The sequence below is a fragment of the Benincasa hispida genome, chromosome 11 (assembly GCF_009727055.1).
Source record: "Benincasa hispida cultivar B227 chromosome 11, ASM972705v1, whole genome shotgun sequence".
Taxonomy (NCBI): Eukaryota; Viridiplantae; Streptophyta; class Magnoliopsida; order Cucurbitales; family Cucurbitaceae; genus Benincasa; species Benincasa hispida.
In genome coordinates this window covers 50,082,451-50,103,198 of record NC_052359.1, presented here as the reverse complement: position 1 = coordinate 50,103,198, position 20,748 = coordinate 50,082,451, and the positions used below count along the sequence as shown (strand labels likewise).

Sequence of the window (20,748 nt, the reverse complement as noted above, 5' to 3'; positions counted from 1 at the left end):
ATTAAAAAAAAAAAAAAATCTGGGACTTTATTTGCTATGTTAAAAATTCCAAAATTTTGGGATCATATTTGTTCAATAGCGATATCAATAAAAAAAATTAAAAAAAAGTAAAATTTTGAAATGTTATTTGCCCGATAAAGTCATCGATAAAAAAATTCAAAAATTTTTACTGTTATTTTTCGATAAGGCATCGATAAAAAACCAAAAAAAAAAAGGACTATTATTTGTTATCAACAAAAAGATCCAATAAAATATAAAATTTTGGGATATCAATAAAGGTATCGATTAAAAAAATCCAAAATTTTGGGATGTTATTTTCTAATGTATTGATAAAAAAAAAAATTGTTGGAAAATGGTTAAGTAAGTAACATCAATAGTAATCAAATTAAATGGTTAACTAAACATGTTAAAAAACAATCTAATTACCTTAATGATTGAGGTCCATTACAATTGATTCATCAAGAAAAAATCCATTACGTTTATACAATTTTTCATTACAGTAACGTAAATATAAACATGGCCTCAAATGAGATTTGAAATCTATTTTGAATTTTCAAAGATTTTTTAATATAATAAAATATGTTTTTTTTAAAAAAATATATATATACAAATAGGTATTTCAAAATTGGTAATCTTGTCTTTAAAAAAATGGTAATTTTAAAACTTGTTATGTCATAGTCATATATTTTTTTTTTGTTGGTACATGAATCTTGTATGCGTTCGTCATCATCACAGACCTCTCGTGAATTTGACTTCGACTTGCTTCTCCTTATATGGTGTAGATTTGCATGAAAAATACTTACACTTGTATGGTTCTAAGCCTGCCATACTTCGATGTTTAAATTAGTATATGGAATGTATAATTTAGTTTGACTAAGCACACAAAACTGCTTTCATTTGGAGATTACTTATCCTCCTCGTGGAATCATCAAAGTGGACTATTTATATTACCTTCCTCTAATAATTGCATGTGGCTAATTGTGTTGTGACTTTGGTGACGTTAGAAAAATTATTTAATGCTCAAGGCTATATAGTATAGTATATCTCGATTATTTATCGACTTGGCTGATCGACTAGGAAACGAGACCTTAATTTTTTGTTATGGGATACATGCCTCCTCTCATTTACCTTCGATTTGGGCCCATCCATAGACTTTGGGTGGTTTGTGTAATTTTCCAAAATATAAAATTCGGTCCCGCCGTTGGCGTGAACGAGGCGTAGGCTGTAAATGTAGCGCAAGAAGAGTATAAACCCTCGTAGTCGGCAAGGTCGTCTAGAGTCAGAAAAGCAGGTGAAACAAATTTCCGACCAATCACAAGCTAAACAGTGACCTCCCATACGCTTCAACAAGATTACAAGTACTATCGTTCGTCAGTTATATAAATATATAATTTGCCTAAGCCATTCCCTATTGCCATTTCTCAGTGTAGTTTCCATCTCCCCACGTTTTTTCTCCCCACAAATATGTCTGCCTCTTCCCTTTCTCTCCTCGCTCCGCCGGAAACGTCGAATGAAGTTAAGAAGAATCCACTGAAGCTCAGGAGGGATAGCGCCCTCGACGGCGGTTTCGTCTCCGAATCAGCCATTTCTCCACCGTGGCGCTATCCATCCTGAGTTTCACCGGTTCTCCTTGCTCTGGCTCTGGCTATCATCCTCTGTACGATTGTAGGTTACGGAAACAGAGTAATGGTAAGAATTGCAAGACACATTGATCTATCACTCGACGAGGAAGTGAGAAGTGAGTATTTTACGATTATTCTGTCGCTGAAGTTGAATTTCGTTCGATTCTATCACATAAATCGTTTGCTTTAGTAAATGTTCTGAAATCGGAGTTTTGATTCAAGGCTTGCAGTTTACGGGAATGGAAATCTCAGTTTAATTTTCTTTGGAATTGGTTTTGGTTGGCTTCATGGCTTAACCGAGATTGTTTGAGTTATTAAAATTTACAATTCAAACAATTAGGTTAAATCCAAATATCATGAAATTCAATTCAACTCTGGCGCGAGGGTTAGGATGTTGTCATTTTCTTGCTTTAAAGTGGGTGAAATGTGAGGCAAAATCTTCGCAGCGTATCTTAGCTTTTTTTGGAACCTTCTGATATTTTCTTTGCAGATAGTAGAAAATCACATGCCTTTTGCTTCATTCAAGTCTTTTTCTTCAACAGGACGTATGGTAACGTATGGCAAAATACTTAACGCCATTTTTGGCACCAACCTTGTTAATGGTAAAAATGAGGAACACTGTGTTTTCTTTTCGCTGGCCCCGCAACATTTAATGTCAATAGAAAAAGTAAACACTAACAAGGAAAAGAAACACTTTTAAAGCTTACTGTTCTTGTGCAAGTCAGTCAACAAAAAGAGGGGTTAGGCCAGCTCAATCAGCCACTCCAATCTCTTGCGAGAAGTTTATCTCTATAAAAATGCTTGTTTGTTTAAAATAATTTTAATCTTCGAATTGGTTAAGTTTTGCTCAGATCTTGAGAGAGATAATGCCGATTAGGGTTTTGCAGCATCGCAACGGAAGTTTGAGCTGAAATTCCCGGTGATCCGGAGCCGGAGATCAGGCATGAGCAACTGGACTCGTCAACGATTCATGAGAACAGTCACTGCACCTATTGCCGGTGAAACAATTTTCCGTGCAAATCGGCTGGTAAACGTGGTTAGAGGAGGGACGGTCAAATGAAGAAATATCTCCAATTGAACTACGTAAGCCGTCTTAATGTAATATTTGCCTTGGGATTAAGCGTTCTATTAACAGAAAAAATGAATAGAAAACCGAAACTCACAAATCAGCTTTAAAATAATACATTACAGAAGAATCCCATTATACTTTGTATCATCAACAATATATATGCACTTAAAATCAATATATGAATAAAAGAATAATTCAAATACCAATTGACCAAAAATAAAAGAATACATCTCTTCTCTAATTACTAGTATACTATAACAAATAAAATAACAATACCCCTATGTTCTTCTCATTTTGGCGGTAATCTATAATTCTCTCTCTCTCTATATGTAACTCTATTCATTTGCTGGTTGATTTTTGGCTCCGTCATCAACAGAAGTAGAAGCAGCATTAATTTCCTCCAGTTGCTGAAGAATTTGCTGAACATCTGGCCGAGCAGCCGGTGATGGATCAACACAATGCAGTGCTAGTTTTAACGTGTTCAGCAGTTCATCACCAATGTTTTGTGTATCTTTCATAAGTTCCAAATCAAACACTTCATTTGTCCACTCTTCCTTTACTATCGAGGCCACCCACTGAGGTAAATCCATTCCATCCATGGCTTCTCCAGGAGATTTTCCTGTCAAAAGTTCCAATATTATGACTCCAAGGCTGTAGACATCTGTCTTTGTCGTGGGTTTTTTGGTTTTTGTTAGCTCTGGTGCATTGTAGCCCTGTGTTCCTGCAGTGGCAATCACATTTGTAGCTGCAGCTGAAGTCATGAGCTTAGGAAGCCCAAAATCTGCAATACGAGCATTGGTCTGATCATCCAGCAGAATGTTGCTCGACGTGAGGTTTCCATGAATTAGATTCTCCTCTGTGTGGAGGTAGTTCAAGCCTTGTGTGATTCCGATCGCTATTTTCATCCTTGTTGGCCAAGCAACTATGGTTTCCGGCCCTCGAGCTGCATAAATTAACAAAAATAAGTATATGAGTTGTAAGTATATCTTAACTAGATTAATAACCTCTTTCATGAGTAGTAGCTTTGTTGCTTCGAGTCTCAGCCCTTGTTCTAACTGCAACATTGAAGAAAAGAAAGGAAAAAAAAAGAAAACGATGATAGTAAAACTTGTATAGCCAACTGTTGAATTTACTTACCATGAAGGAAGGAAGAGAGGCTTCCTCTGGGCATGTAATCAAAAACAAGAAGCTTCTCTCCTTTGGGGCCTAAGTAGTAAGCTCTAAGCGCAAGTAGATTCGGATGCCGAATTTTTCCTAGTCCTGCAACTTCGGTTTCAAATTCCTTCTGCCCTTTTGTTGTTTTTTCCCTCAATCTTTTCACTGCAACTTCATTTCCATCTTCTAATGTTGCTTTATATGCTGTTCCATATGTGCTCTTGCCCATAATCTCCGCAGTCGCACACAAAAGATCATCAGCAGTGAAAACTAATGGCCCATCAAAATGAACTAGCTTTCCACCAGCTTCACCTGCCCCAACTTCGGTGTTCCCCGGTGCTGCCTTCTCGATGCTTCTCGTAGCAGCTTGCTTGGCAGTTGTCTTGTCATTCTTTCTGGCAGCAGCTCTTTTTGATAACAAACAACATAGTAAAATTGAGCAGAGAAGAAGAAGAAGCACCAACAGAGCTCCAGCAGCTATCAGAATTATGTCCTTGACACTAAGTCGGCGATGGCGATGTGGTGGTGGGATCTCAGTTGATGGAGTTGTAATATTCTGGGGGGAGGATGCAGGTAGGCATGGAGTTGAAGTACTAAAACCACACAGTTGAAGGTTCCCTACAAAAGAGCTCGCATTGAACTTATTTGATAGGAGGACTGGGACAGGGCCAGAGAGATTGTTGTAAGATACATTGAAAGAGGTTAGATTCAACAAACGGGTCAATGATGTTGGAATCTGTCCCGTGAAGTTATTTTCTGATAAATCTAGTTGGTCAATACCAGAAATGTTCCCAAAACTCGCAGGAATCTCACCACTAAAACGATTCTTCCGAAGCTTGACCACTGAGAGGTTCTTCAATCTATCAATATCTCCTGGAATCTGGCTTTCAAGGCGATTATTTTCAACATTCAATAATTGAAGAGAGGAGAGATTGGAGAAACTCGAAGGGAAGCCGCCACTGATGGCGTTGTTCGACAAATCCAAAAGACGAAGTCTCTTCAGCCTGCCTATCTCACCTGGTATAGCCCCAGAGATCTTATTTTCACTGATGGAAATCTCTTGAAGCCATTCCAATTTACTTAAAGAAGCTGGAATTGCTCCAGATATAGCATTATGATCAAGTGTTAAAACCCCAAGTGGGCAAGTTCTGTTTCCATGACCTCCCCAAGAATCTGGGAGGGTCCCAGAAATATTATTGTGCTGAAGGGCAAGAATTATAAGAGAAAACGACTGCGTAAAACTACTTGGGATAGGTCCTCCAGACAATGAATTGTAACTCAGATTAACTCTAATCAATTTGGTAGAATTTGCTAGACCATAAGGAATTTCTCCAGTGAGCAAATTGTTGCTCAAATCAAGAGTTTGAAGAAGGGGAAGGTTACCAATTGTAGGAGGAATAGAACCTGATAATCTGTTGTTGAAAAGATAAATTCCTCTGAGATTTGGAAGGAACCCGAGGGACCGAGGGATCACGCCAGAGATCACATTGTCGTGGAGGCTGAGCTTCCGAAGTTCCCGGAGCTGCCCAATCCTGTCGGAAATCCTGCCAGCAAGAGCCTTCCATGGAAGCTGTATAGCAATAACCTGCCCTTTCACGCACTTGATTCCTGCCCACTGCCCGGAACAAGCTCCATTACTGCCATTCCAGCTATGCAAAGCTCCTTTTAGATCGATGAGTTCATTTTTTATAGCTTGAAGAGCTTGAAAATCTCCTTGTGTAACAGCCACTCCATCCCACATCTGACCAGTGACTGGTCGAATGGAACAAGCCAAAAGATGAGCAAAAAAGAGAGCAATGAGGAATGAAGAACAGCTTCTCCATTGTTGATTCTTCAATCTTCTGTTCTTATTTGGTGATTTAGAGCACCAATCAGCTGTCTTTGGTGCAAGAATCTGCATGAACTGAAGTGGGTGTACCCGAAATTCACTCAGAGGGTTGTGGCTTTTTCCCATGAACCAAAAGAAACTTCAGTTGAAGTGGGAAAAGAGAATGGCTTTTCTTATCTCTGGTTATATTCTAGGGTTTCTGAAAGTTGGGAAGATAAGTTTTATAGGAGAAGAAGAAGAAGAAGAAGAAGAAAAGAGAGAAAATGAAAATAACGGGAAAATTAGATGAGCTGAGAGAAAGAAGTTGGAATGGGTGTGATGAAGCATGTGAGGATCTGAAATGTTATTATAATTCTAGAGTGGAAAAGAGGGCGAAGAAAGGATTTAGCGAAGGCCTACACTGGGGTCAGAGTCTTCATTCTTTTATGTTAACGGCTACATTTTTCATCGGTTATTCAGGCTACGTGACATTTTTTTTCCCTTTGTTTCTGTAACGCTTTGTCTCTCCTCCAACGGCTATATTTGATTGGGTCAGCGTAGTAGGTGGATACTATATAATGGGAATCATGAACGTACGTTGTGCCACCTGCCTTAGAAAATTTCTGGTTTTATACATATTAATAATGAGAAAATAATTACCTTTTCTCAAAAAGAGAGAGAGACTGATTATCTTTTATCTTGAATTCTACGAGGTAGATCAATTTTTACTCACCTTTTTTCTTTTTTCTTTTTTTAAAAAAACTGATTTCTACACAAACTTCTCAATTTTATAAAATTGACCAAGTGTTGCAATTTTTATATTAGGGTTAATTATTGCAATTTCATCCGATAGTTTTAACAAAAACGCATAAAGCAAAATTGACATCTAGTAATTCAAACAAAACACCCAATTAAAAGGAGAGAAGAAAAATCTGCAATGCCTTATTTAATTAAAGAGATAATTTACATACTTATCCAGATTAAAGCTGCATTCTATGAAAGGTAAAAATTGACCTCATGGTTAGACTACCAACTTCTGATTTCTCCCACCTTATATATTGTTAAAAAAAAAAAAAAAACAAATCATTAGGCATTTACATACCATCTAAGCCAATAAAATCTTTTTGATTTGCCATTTACAAATTCCTAAATCATTTCGAAGTTATTTTATTTTATTCTATCTGAATTACATACATCAACCTGCATAGTCGCCCAATCTTCAAAATAGTACAAATAATTTAACAAAAAATAAGTACTCATTTAATGACTATTTCGTTTTATATTTTTAATTTTTGAACGTTAACTTTATTTTTTTTTCTTATTTTTTTTACCGTGATTTGCATCTTTATTAAGTATTATAGTTGAATTTTTAGCTAAATTTCAAAAATAAAAATAAATTTTTAAAAGTTACTTTTTTTTTAGTATTCAAAGTTTGATTGGTTTTTTAAACCATTGGTAAAAAGTAGATCACATGTAGTAACCATTTTATTTTTTGTTTTTGTTTTTGAAAATTAAGCCTACGGACACTACTTTCACATCCAAATTTCTTCTTTTGTTATTTACTTTTTCACTAATGGTTTAAAAAACCAAACCAAAATTTGAGAATTATAGAAAAATAGCTTTAAAAAAGTTTTTGTTTTTGAAATTTTGCTAAGAATTTCATCATTGTATTTAAAAAAATATGCAAATCATTGTAGGAAATGTTGATTAAATAAACTTAATTTTCAAAATTAAAAACCAAACCCAATGGTTACCAAATGAGACCGTAGATAACGAAGGAAGAATTTGAAGGTGGAAGTAGTATAAAACTTATTTTTCACAAAAAAAAAAAAAAAAAACTAAAAATGAAGGTCCCGTTTTGTAACCACTTCATTTTTGTTTTTGGTTTTTAAAAGTTAAACCTATTTCCTACTCATTTCTTATAATGATTTACATTTTTATCAAGTACAATGATTGAATTCTTAAGCAAATTCCAAAACCAAAATCAAGATCCCATTTGGTAACCATTTTGATTTTTGTTTTTGTTTTTAAAAAATTAAACCTATAGACATTACTTCCATCTCCAAATTTCTTTCTTTGTTATCTACATAAGTTTTAAAAAATCGGGCCAAATTTTGAGAACAAGGGTTGGCAAAAAAACTCGTGGGGTCGAGTCGGAGAATTCCCATTTGACCGAGGGATGAGGTCAAATCAAGAAATTTATTTAGGTCCTTGTCCGGAGATGGGGCAGGGATGGGGATGATATCCCTGCCTCGACCCCAACCCCAACTCTGATTAAATCCAGACCCCCATTTAATTATTTTTATGCTTTTTAAACAGTTATATATAAAAAATATAACTTATATAAACCAAAGCCCAAACTAAAGTCCAACTCCCAACTCAAACAATACTTCTATCAAAAGCCCGAAGTCCAAGCCCAAAGTCCCTAAAAATTAAAAACCCTAACACTAATATACCAACTCTAATCACAATCTGCCGTTCACTTCACGCGAAAAGAGGAAGAGAATCACGATCTTGCCATCCATTCACGTCGAGCACGAGCAGAGCATGGTCTTGCTGTGGCCGTTCGTTGGCCGCCGAGAACGAGCACAGGATCTCGATTTTGTCTTGTCGTTCGCTGGTCGCCAAGAACGAGCACAACATAGCAGCCAGCGCCGAGCCGTTCATAATCGTTCACGTCGAGCACGAGTAGGAGGGTCTTGCCGTGGCCGTCCGTTCTTCGTCTTTAGCAGTCAGCGCCGATCTCGTGGGAGACGGGAAATAGGTTCCCAGAGGACCTCGTTTTCCTGACGGAGAATCCCTATTTCCGTCCCCGCCTTCAAATGACTAGGATGGGGTGAATTTCCCTGAGGCTGGGGACAGGGACACCCCTCCACCCTGCCCAGCTCCGACCCTAGCCCTATTATCAACACTAAAAAAAAAAAAAAAAAAGTAATTTTCCAAAAATAGTTTATACTCAAATTACTATCAAATGAGGTCGAGACATGGCACAACACTACAAGGAATTATCTCTTCGCTTCCTCACTCATAAAATCACTTCTCGTCACTTGCTCACCAAGGTTGAAAAAAGCGATATACAAAGGAGAAGATGTCGAAGAAGAAGATGACGTGCAGAGGAAGATTTCTCGCACCGGAGAAGATGAGAAAAAAGAAAAAAAAAGATCAATACTATAACTTCACGTGATCATCACATCAACAAAAAGGCTATTTGTCATTTTTTTCAAGGTCATTTGTCATTTCGAACCTTTAAAATGAGTCTTTTGGACAATTATCTCTCCAATCTTCATTCAACTATTCAAGGCACATTCTGCACTGCAACTAGCAAGTAATTTCTGAAATAGTGACATGTAGTTACCATTTACATAAAATACAGATTATTTACGCAAACCATGAGAATCAGTGTTACTCACAAATCCTCCTCACGTTCACATGGTATTAATAAATGGGAATAGATAGCCAAAGTACGAACAACCCCAAAAGGCAAGACTTTCAACACGAACGTTATAAGATTGAAGCATTCAACAATTTAGAACAAGTTTAAATGGCTCCACCAAGAAAATACGAGAAGAATAATCCAAATTGACCAATTCAATACAAAAATCACCATAACACAACTGACCCACAAACCACAGGTTTATGTTTCTATAATCTATTTCCTGCACAATCCAATCTCAAAATTTCCAGCGTCAAACTTATCCAGACTCAATTTTATTAAATCATGAAATTTAAAAATTGATAACGGATGATGAGCAAGAAAATCCACGAACCCAGTTGAAAGTTAGGGAAATCCATTGACCAAAAAACTGAAATCTAACACCTCCTTCAAAGATCAATGAAGCTGCTAAACTGGGAGATGACCCATATTTTGTAGTGCATTATGAACAAACATACATTCAAAATAAATAAACAAGTATCCCATAACTTGCGATCATAACATAGGGGAAAGAAATTTGGGTTCTGGAAAAAGTTGCAGCATTCTCGATTCAGATGAAATAACATTTGAAACAGATCCAAATTTCTTTTCTCAAGAACCCCAGATCCAGATTTCAATCAAGCATCGCAAACCTTTGTCGAGTAAAACGTGCAATTAACTCAAGAAATGATCGAATAGGGAAAATTAAGAGAGAAAATTTGCAGTGTGTTATAGCAAAATTCGAATCACACAATATAACATGATCCATGGTAAAAGAAGAGAGGAAAAGAATTGGATCCACAGACATCGTATTAAGTATAATATTCTATCTTAAGGTAAAAGAACAGATAGTTAATATGAAAATTTGCACAAAAGAAAAAAAACTGCATCTTATTTCGTCTACGCCAATTTTCAAGATTATATTATGCCTTTACTGATACCAGACCGAAGGCGGTTTCATCCCCACTACTCAAATCACGTGCGAACAGCCACGGGCGCAGCGGCAGCGGCAGCGGTGGAAGCCGCGCTGCTGAAGAACGAGAGGAAACCGGTGGATACATTTTCTTGTTCATCTAGGAAGAGATCTTCAGGAACCCTAAACGCGCCGTGGGCACAAACCAGAGCCACACCGACCATAAGAGCCGAAACGAGGACCGATCCAACGCTGGTGAGGAACACGACGAACACGCTGAGCACAACCAGGAGAATTAGGGTTTCGCTATCCTTGAATGTGCGGCCAAATAGAACAAGCGGCTGATCCGACGGACGGAAGAGGTAGAGAAATAGCCACGAGGATAAAAGACCGGCAAGAAGGATCAGAGAAAACGGATGAGAAACGAGAGAAAAACCGAGGATCAGAGCAATCACAGCGAGATAATTGACACGAAAATAGGAGTAATTCTTGCGAATTCGAAGGGTCGCTTCGGAGAATGATTCAGGCTTAGAAAATGCCGTCCGATCTGCAAGTTCGGCCCATGATCTTCGCTGGGAGAGACCGTGGCGGAGATATTCCGATAGGTGGTTAATGAAGGCGCGGAAGGCCGGCGTGGTGACAGGACCTTGAGATTGGAGAGAACCACCAGATGCGGCGGCGGGGACTGCGGTGGATTGAGGATTTGAGATAGGAAGTATGGCCGGAGAAGAGGAAGACATCGTCGGTGGATCTTGATGCAATGAAAATCGCAGGTGAGAGATAGGTTTTGAAGGAAGAATGCTTCTTCTGTAATTGAGTCAAAGACTCGAAGGGGAATGAATGAATATTAAGAAATGGCGGAGAAGGAAGCTGACGAAACAAGACCTCTCATACCGATAAATAGTGGAGAAAAACGCGGATGGGCCAAGGTTTTATTCCGTACCGACGATCCTTCTCTGTGGATGGTGGTCTCTCTCTCTTTCTGATCGTGACCGCCCATTCAACTTGATTTGATCGGTCAACCAACGGTAATGATACATCTTTCTTTCTTCTGGCTCAAATATTCACCGGTAAATTATACATTTTCGTATTTCACATTTTTTCTTAGTTTCGATTTGTTTTCAAAACCTGTTATTTTTGCCCTTAAAATTTCAGTTTAAATTCTTCGAGCCTCTAAATTTTTTAAACTAATACACTTTCGGATTTAGTTTCAATTTCACATTTAATCTTTTCGCAGTGACTTGTTTGATGTTTAATGTTTGAATTTGATTTTTGAAGAGACTTCTAATTCATCTCTAGACTTTAAAAAAGCTTCTAATTGATCTATAGAGCTTGAAATTAGTTTCTAAATTGTCTCTATGTATAATTTAAATGATGCATATCATCAAAGTCTAGTTAGTATCTGTCAGTTAACACACCTTCATTAGATCAACTCTACTTATGGACCATTAAGAAATAAAACTCAAATTCAAAAGATCCAACCAATTATTAATTATGCACTCCATTAAAAGTATCGATTATTTTCATGTTAATTTTATAATTTTTAAGTTCAACAATATATGGGAACCATTTACTGGAGATTGTAATCTCTTAACGAATGGATAATGTTCAAATTAACCTCATTCAATGTTTATCATCTCATTAACACGTCGTTTGATTTTCATTGGATAAAATACAAATATATATTTTCAATAAAAGTAAAAAATCTTTCCTACCTCAAAATTTCCATTTTCAAAATGAATGATTCAATAAAAGTTTTTTTTTCTTTAAAAAATATCATAATTCAAAATTTCCAACAAAATCCCAACAATAGCATCGAATTTGTCTTAAATCTCGTTGGTTAGTTATGGAAAGGGATTGGTAATTTATCCTAACATCATTCTCACGAAATTTTAAACTAATAAGGTTGTTGGAATGACTTAAAATTTTTCAAAATTACTTGGAAGTAAAATATGCCTTTAAGTTAAAAGACCAACTTATTAGTACTAAACTAAAAGGCTCAAATTGTATGTGTGTATATACATATAAAAAAACGTGTACAAATTCACCATTTATCTTATCATAATTATATATATAAAAAAATAGTAAGAAGTAAACTAATGTCTATCATCTTCAACAATTTGAGAGATCCAACAAAAGAAAGTTTGCTAGCTAACATGCAGAAACCATATACTATAAACATTTTGCGACAGATTTTTGTGACAGAAACATTATACCTCAACTAAGGAATTTGACTAAAAACATCTTTACGATAGTCTTAAAAACAGTGTGGTTTTGATAAATTCAATATAATTGATCAATAGCCTTTAAACAATCAAATTGAACAAAGAAATGAAAGCCCATAGAAGCAATAGATCTAAATCCATGAACATTTCATGCTTGTTGCTTATTTGAATAAGTATACTTGAATCTTGTGCTTTTAAAAGTATTTCAGCATTGTTTGCTTTGTTTATTGACAAGTAATTTATTTGGCTTGATCTCAAAGCAAGGCTTGTGCACTTGCATTGTTTAGCATGGCAGAGTTGACATTTACACTTACGCAAGGCTATTTACGTAAACAATAGGGAAAACTACACATGAAAGCTAACTGATATTTTAGTAAATTTTGAACATTGTTATAATTAAAATTTAACACAAATCTATTTTCTTTTTCCATTCTTAGAAGGGAGAGAAAAAGTCCTTATTATTATCCATTGAAAAAATAAATGAAAACTAACCCAAAGTTATTATGAATAATTAAAATAACATAGATGTACACATTTGCCAATATATTTGGAGGGTTTTCTTGGGTAGTCATAATTAAAAATAATTTGGATTTAGAATAAAATTTAAAATATATTCATAAAAACCCATCAATAAAACTCCTGTATTTTACCCTTATAAAACTTTCATCTATATCTAAGTTAAAAAAAAAAAAAAAAATATCAAATCCAACCTTTTGAAAGATATAGTTCTATTCATAAGTCGAATTGGGTTAGATTGACGTGATGTATATTTTTAATTTAACCAAATTATTGGGATGGTAAATTTCTTCGATACATGCATCCTTGCGAGATAAAAAGCCATATCCAATCCAACCATGAAACATTTGAGTGAATTGATTTACGTTATTTGAGTCATCTATTTATTCTTTTAACAAATAAAACGTGATACGTTAATATATAAGACAATTATTTATTTATTTATCTTCAAACATAAAATTAAAATTTGTAACTCAGTTCCAATTTCTACTATGAAAAAAGATGTTCCAAAAACAAAAGGAAAAATAAATGTTTTTAAAATTGTGAGAAGAAATAATCCAAGAAAATTATAATGTATATGCTTTAAGCATTTCATAAAAAATTGCCATAGTATCAAAACTATTAGTTAGCTTAGTGGTAAATCTGTCTTCCATTCATTACATTTATTTTTACTAAAGTATATAAAGTTCCAGTCAACAAAATCATAACGTTTTGATTCGGAGTACCCCTAAAACATAAATTTTAAAATAAGAAAAATTAATTGAAAAAAAAATCTCCAACACCTAAACTCTATCAAAATCAAGTTCATGAAAAGAAAATAGTAAACCATGAAAATGACATAAGAACTCATATGCGGAAGCGTTTGACTAGTCTTATCGGCAGTGTCACAGATTCCTCTTGTCAATCGACCGTGTATCCTTGCCCTTACCTAAGAAACATGTAAACATAAAGGATGAGTATAAAATATTTAGCAAGTGATCCCCCCATTACGAGGATTAGGCTAAGTAATAACATGTTGTGAATGCTTAGGGTTAGTGGGACCTGCATAATATCACTGTTTCTAGATGGCCAACTAAGGAGATAACCTATCTCACCCTAACTCGCATGTCTAGTGTCCTGATGGCACATCGTCAGATAAAACATGAAAGTGAACTTATTGACTCACGAAGTCGTAACATGTAGATGAACCTATCGGTTCACGCATGTCTAGTGACCTAATGACACACTATCAAAACATGGAATTGGACCATTTGGTCCGCTGTATCAAACATATATCGAGGCGAGATGGTAATCGCCTCTACTAATCTAACATGCATCACATACATAAATCTCATAAGTGGTCCCATCAAATCCTAACTTGACATATAGATTTAACATGCTCATAATCCTTGTATTTTTCATACATAAAAAAGGGTAACACATATTCCAAATCATAGTACCAAAATCCAATAAATAACATGATAATTTTGAACTAGGGCACCTAGCACGAAGGCACTGGTAATAGTATCACTTACCTCAAATTAAGTCCAGAGAAGTTATTACAGCAACCATATTCCAACAGTCTACTTGAACTGAAATCCTAAAACATAAATCCAATTAAAAAATCACTGATTAGGCCTAAACCAAACATAATGTACCCAAATAATTTCACAACTCCAAGTAATTTTACCCACACGGCGTCGGTCTAGAAACACCAAAACCAAACTCCGGATAGCTGATAACTTGTAGATATAAAACACATGAAATTCTATACATGTGATAAATTCATATAAAATTATCTTTTAAGTGAAAAATTGCTTCACTAACACACTTTAATGCAGGAAGTAGAAAAATCTACTAAGTGTTGCAGACAAGGCCAATGCAAGATGTATGCGTCCAAACTACACGCGACACATGGAAGATACATTCAGCTTGTGCAATCCATGTCAAATCATCTACTTGCAGGCATGGGCACCTGACTGACGGCGTCTGATCGAAATAGAGTGGTAGACGATTGTTTTAGGGTATGGAATTTAATTTAATCACATCACCAAGTGTGATTGCCTATATAAAGGGAAGCTACCTGCAAGAGAAAGAGTTAGAAAATCAGACAATAGATAGTTAGCAAGTAGTTAGACATTCTTCACCTCTGCCGTTTGCAAGTAAAGAATAGGAGGGACGACCACCATTTTCCACTGTTGATAATGAGGTCATGCCGGAGAGAAGCTCGAGAGAGACATCTCTTTCAACTTCTTCACCAAGTTTGCCACAACAAGCATTGAAAACAAGCCCAAGAGTACAAGAGATTAAACTCTAAGGCTTGACTTCTTCCTTTATCTTTGCATTCTCATCTACCATTCCACTGATTAAACTAAGAGTATTTTTTATCAAACTTATATTTTTAATCCAATCTCATTTTCGACCATTCTCCATATCTCCACCTATTTATTTTCTAAGTTATTTGTGTTTGTGATTTTTTTGACTTGATGAATGCATAAAGTTTATGCTGAATCTACCTGATTAGTTGATTGAAGTGAAAAACAGTTAAGTCACTTGAGAGAGTAATTAATTGTTGAACGCATCAAGCCAGGGCGTGAAGTAATAGAGATAAAATTATTCATGTCTTTTGTCTATTCTTTGTAACTAATACATGCACCTTAGAGATAGGATTAAGTGTGGCAACCACATCGAGAGGTGTTGAACATAAATTAAATAACAGATTTCCAACGCATCACACATATATTTAAATTTAGCAAACATCCATACCATCTCTATGTTCATTGTCATTATGCTCATATAGGCTTGTTGCTCCCACTAGGAAATCAATGCATACCATCTACGCATAAGTCATTCATCCATGACCCCTTTTTCTATATCTGAACTCCTATTATCCTCTTGCATGCATGTCAATAGTTAGTGTAAATAACCAATACCTATTAAGTAATAAGGAAGCCTTTGCAATAGATTCAAAGGTTAGCCGTACGTTAGTATATTCTAGAATCCCTGCGTTCGACCATGGGCTTACCAGGACACTTAGACTAGATTTATATTTGAGTCTAGCTTAAGAAGACTTGTATGTGTTAGTAAGGTGTACGCATATCATTAGTCCAACTGATAATATCTTTTGTATACCAAGAGATAGATTAAATATCCTCATCATTTACTATCTCAATCACTTATTCTCATCATCCTTCATCATTATCAAGAATTGAAGAAGAAGGCAAACAATAGCACCTCAGATTCTTCAAGAAAAAAAAAAAACTTCAATCCAACCTTAAAATTGAGGTCAAATCAATTATTAGGCCATACCTTCAATGAGTATCAAAGATTTTCAAGAAAAACTAACCAAACTTACCCAAGACCCTACCTAACTCCAAAATTCCAGTGAGAGCACGATGGTTACTGTGCAGCGACAATGATGCTCCATCAACCTACAGATTGATGATGGAAGCGGGGACCAGATGAGAACCTAGAAAGAGAAGACGGTAAGGGATCTAGAGAGAGATGAAGGGTGAGAGATTAAGAAGAGAGTGAGATCGGAACCCACCTAGTTGAGGATGTATATTTACACTAATGATAGACTGAGGGTGATTGTAATGGCGGACGTTTGACAGCCAATTCGACGACATGGAGATCCAGACAACGTCAAATCACGAACGTCGACGGTGGCTAGAGTATCTGAGGAGGTGCACGACTCGACAGACGAATTATGGCGGCGTGGTGGCGGCTTCAATCAACGATTAGCAATGTATTAGATCGACGACTAGAGCTTTTTTAGTGCAACAGCTAGAGAGACGAAACGTAGAGGAGAGAGAATCGGGGAATAACCCATGAAGTAGAGGTAGGGGTGTTCAAAAAATCCGATGTCCCGAAAAAATTGATCAACCCAACCCAACTCGTGCAGTTTGGGTTGGGTTATCAACTCATTTAGGTTGGGTTGGGTTCAAATAAATTAAAAATTTATGCGTTGGTTTGGTTCATGGGTTCACCTAATATAACCCAAACCAACCCGAATTAACCCGAATTTACTATTAACTTTAAAATATATTTTTTTATTACTTATAACACAATTATTTATACATATCTTGATTTTAATTTTATTTAATTCTAATATTTTTTAATAATTTATTCTTCAATAACTTTTAAAAGTAGTTTCTTTGCACTTTAGAAAAAAAAATTCACTATATAAATTGAAATTGAGTTGTTAATCTTAATTCAATATATGAACATAATTAAATTAGATTTTTAAATATTTACGTTTTACTTCTTTTTAGAACAAATTTTAAAATAAATGACACGATTAACCCGAACCAACTCAATCCAAATATTTTATGGTTGGATTGAGTTGGGTTCATTTTTTTAATAAGGGTTATTTGGGCTGAAAAAATTTACAACCCGAACAATTGAGTTGAGTCTAAAAAGTCTTTCAACCCAACCCAACTCATGAACACCCCTAAGTAGAGGGTTATTTCCTTTTTTTTTTTTTTTTTTTTTTTTATAATTTTAATACACACTTACCGAGATTATTCGGGTTAGAAGTAGACGGTGCAGATTTCGTTCCTGAGGTCGAACCTCAATGGAACTGCTTTGAAGACGAGGCAACATTTGGCTCACCTCACCTCTTCTCCTTACTTTTCAGTAAGGATTGATATGTCTGCAACTCGTTGAGGAGAGTTGTAAGGGTATAGTCCACTTTGTTAAGAATCGCATTGCTAACGAAGTGCACGAAGCTTTCCGACAACGAATGCAGGATGCTAACCTGGCTGCCTTCATCGATCCTAGACCCATTCATCTCCGCCACATTGAAGTGGACCATCATATTAAGCACATGTTCTCGAACAGAGCTGCATTCCTCCATTTTGGAGTTAAAGATGTATTTAAGAGCTTCATGCTTGAGCTGTCTAAACGGTTGTCCGGACATCCCCCACAGGGACTCCATGATCTCACGCGCTGAGACCATGGGCTCATGCTTCTTGGCCAACATGTCGTTAATACTGGCCAAGATATAGGCTCAGGCCTTCTCATTCGCCCGTGTCCAATGCTCGTAAGCCTCATGAACATTTTGAGCGGCATTAAGAGGTGAAATAGGAGAACGCGCCTCCGTAAGGATGAACATGAGATCCTCGATGATAAGTATAGTCGTGATCATGTGTTTCCAACTAGCGTAATTCTCGCCAGTTAATTTGTCAGTGCTTAATAGAGAAATTGTGGCTGTAGCCATTTTAAAACTGTTGCTGAAAACAGAACAAACTTTTATAACTCTTTTTCTAAACCACATTTTAACACCAATTTTAGTTTTAGAAAAATAGTTACCTAAGTGATAAGACTTCTATTTTGCAATGATGCCCCAGCGAGGTAGGACAAACATCACCGGTGGGGTGATCAGATGCCCCTTCATTGGGATGAGACACTATCAACCATTAGGCAGAACCAACTCTTGGAACTATACCTAATAGCCACAATTTGTTCGATCTAGAATTGTTAACCCTTAACAATTTTGCATAAGTGTAACCCCTCGTTTTCGGCCCTAGAGTCCCGCCCTAATGCGCCCACCATAGGGAAAAAGAAGATTAGGACAAGAGACTAAGTAACCTTATCCTCTATAGGATATCAAATAAAGAAACGTGCAAAACTGCCATCCTATAAGGGGAAACTCGTAGGGTGCCTCGAGGCGATGCACAGAAACTTTATCCAACCTAACAAAAGAGACCGTGGGATATGCTGTCGCACGTCCCGCTTCCACTTACTATGAACATTCTCTCCATCCACCTTGATATTGACCTAACACCATCATTTAGGGGGACACTCTTAGGGTGCCATGAGACCGAGAATAGATCTCACGGTGTGGACAATAAAGGGAGAAACGCGAGAGACTTAAATGAAGCATTAGATGCCCAAAGTACCTCCCATTGAATGTTGTACCTAGGGGTTCATTAACTTAGACCATCCGACTACTGATTTTAATCTAAGTCCATGTAATCCGCTAAAAAACAACACTTGTCTTTGAAACTAAACAAGTTCAAGTAGTCACATTAATCTCTTTAATGAACTGTCCTCAATCTTGCATGCATACATCAAGTCTATCTAATTCACCTTTCCAGGTAGGTTCCCAGGTAGGAATGTTCCATTTCCACCACCTTAAATACCTAGCCTAGACAGAACCAGCCTTAGACAAAAGGTCCCTTATAAATGGATTTGTTACACTTTAACATTTTATTAGTCAATTTAATCCTATTAAACTGACTAAAAGATTAAAGCCTAAGTTGCTAATCATATTAGAACCGTGATCTTAGGTCTATCTCATCCAAGTTCTAAAACACTTTTAAAACCATGATTCAAACCTAAGTTGGCATGCATGTCTTCCTTATTGATTTTAGTTTTAATTTCCTTATAACCTTTATAAAAGAAATAACTAAAACTACATTGCCACACAACTAGGTATTTATAACACTTATAAATTTAACCTATCTGTCATGCTTCATGCAATGTCTGTTCTGTTGGGTTTTATGTCCTAAAACTCGCAGTTTGTAAAAGGATAAACATTTTCTATAGTCAATAAACTTATTATTGATATTATAAATTGTATACATGAAACTCTAAATCCAATAAACCAAGACCCATGACTATTACATGAGTACTTGAACTTTATGTGAGACATAAAAGTGGATTAGGTTCGAGTAAAAGTCAAGATGATCTATAGTATATGAATAAGCTTGGGTGTCTTATTCTGGTAACACTATTAGATGCGGCCTACTCTGTAGTTGTTACAAAGAGTTGTAAAATGCTACATACGAAGTGATCCTAATTTGTACATGTTATGACATGAGGAGTGGGGGCATCCTATGCAATGAGTTTGCATAAGATCGGACCAAGAAATAAGTCACTCTTACTTTATAATGCTGTTTACTGTATAAGACTTACTATTTCACTTAGATGACCTAGGTAATTCGATATCCTGAGCTAATTATGAACTCCTGTTTATTTGGGATTATCCTTAGATTTTCATAGGTGAGGGTTGATTCAATAGCGCCGGCTCAATAAGCCTCCCATTTCAGGGGTAAGACCTAATAGATAACTGGGGACATAAGGTGTAAGACGAAGTTCACGCCTACCCGATTTAGGGATAGGAGAAAGGTTGTTCTCTCAAGTATTAAATCCAGGTCTTGAACAAGGGGCCTCACCCTTTCACTGGGCTGAGAGAGTTTTTGTTTAGTGACTGGATCACAAACCAATTGTTCATTAGAGGATCAGTAGAAACTTGAGAAACAAGATGTAATCTCGGGGGCAAAATAGATATTTGACCCAGTCGTTATTACGAACAACCTGTGAAGGGTTGACTACTAATTATGGTTAAATCATGTGGACATAATATATTTACATTGAGGGGAGTGCAATTATGGGCTTTAATGGAGTGACCCTTTAGTTATCGAATGAGGGTTAATTTGGTCTAATGAATTTAGCCAATTAATCTCGGATCATTAGAGCCCATGATCTCTAGGTCTGCAAGGTCCCCCTACCAGCTTGTATTTGGATTAGCTCTAGAGTAGCGTGATAAGTTAATTTGAAACGTTCAAATTAGAATTAAAGGAATTAGTAATTATATGAGATAAAATTACACGTTTAATTTTAAGAATTAAATGGAATTGGAGAATTAATATTTAAATATGATTTAAATATATGAAGGTGAATTTATGTAAAATTAATTTAATATTTGATATTAAATTAATTAGAATTATCTAAATTGTTTAAATAATTATTTATTAATTTGAAAAAATTAATTTGTAAAATTAATAATTTTTTATTTAGGAAATCAAATTGTATTTTCTAAAATCAAATTTGGAATTTGGATAAGTTGAAAAATACACAAAAATGGAAAGCTGATTTTTTCCATTACACCTTCATAGTTGCTCACATAAAACTCATTCTTTTGCCTTTAATTACTCCAAGCATGAGTTGCATCTCATGCAACTATCTTCCTTGCATGATGGTCTGCAATATATTGAAGAGATTGGAGTGAATTTTAGGTATACAATTGATATAATTTTTGTTG

At 35.9% G+C, this 20,748-nt stretch overlaps 2 protein-coding genes and 1 long non-coding RNA gene across 3 annotated transcripts; 1 reads left to right on the top strand and 2 right to left on the bottom strand.

Annotated features, from left to right (window-relative positions):
• Nucleotides 1-1,246: 1,246 nt before the first annotated feature.
• On the top strand, nt 1,247-3,303 carry LOC120090402. Its single transcript, XR_005485534.1, has 2 exons — nt 1,247-2,705; nt 3,068-3,303. It is a non-coding gene; the product is annotated as an uncharacterized LOC120090402 (long non-coding RNA).
• On the bottom strand, nt 2,758-6,337 carry LOC120090401 (probably inactive leucine-rich repeat receptor-like protein kinase IMK2). The gene is made up of 2 exons (XM_039048035.1): nt 3,829-6,337; nt 2,758-3,634 (listed from the first exon to the last, which is right to left on the bottom strand). Exons 1-2 carry the CDS (start codon nt 5,798-5,800, stop codon nt 3,027-3,029), a joined length of 2,580 nt encoding a protein of 859 aa, XP_038903963.1. The 5' UTR covers nt 5,801-6,337; the 3' UTR covers nt 2,758-3,026.
• A 3,433-nt stretch (nt 6,338-9,770) lies between these two features.
• Nucleotides 9,771-10,872, bottom strand: LOC120091952 (PRA1 family protein B4-like). The gene has a single exon (XM_039050122.1). It carries the CDS (start codon nt 10,716-10,718, stop codon nt 10,041-10,043), a length of 678 nt encoding a protein of 225 aa, XP_038906050.1. The 5' UTR covers nt 10,719-10,872; the 3' UTR covers nt 9,771-10,040.
• Nucleotides 10,873-20,748: the final 9,876 nt, after the last annotated feature.

Excerpts from the sequence above, each read along its gene's own strand:
- LOC120091952 (XM_039050122.1), bottom strand. The coding sequence starts at position 10,718 with ATGTCTTCCTCTTCTCCGGCCATACTTCCTATCTCAAATCCTCAATCC.
- LOC120090401 (XM_039048035.1), bottom strand. The coding sequence starts at position 5,800 with ATGGGAAAAAGCCACAACCCTCTGAGTGAATTTCGGGTACACCCACTT. Across the intron at positions 3,635-3,828 it reads CCTCTCTTCCTTCCTTCATG|CTCGAGGGCCGGAAACCATA; the intron begins GTAAGTAAATTC and ends TAATTTATGCAG.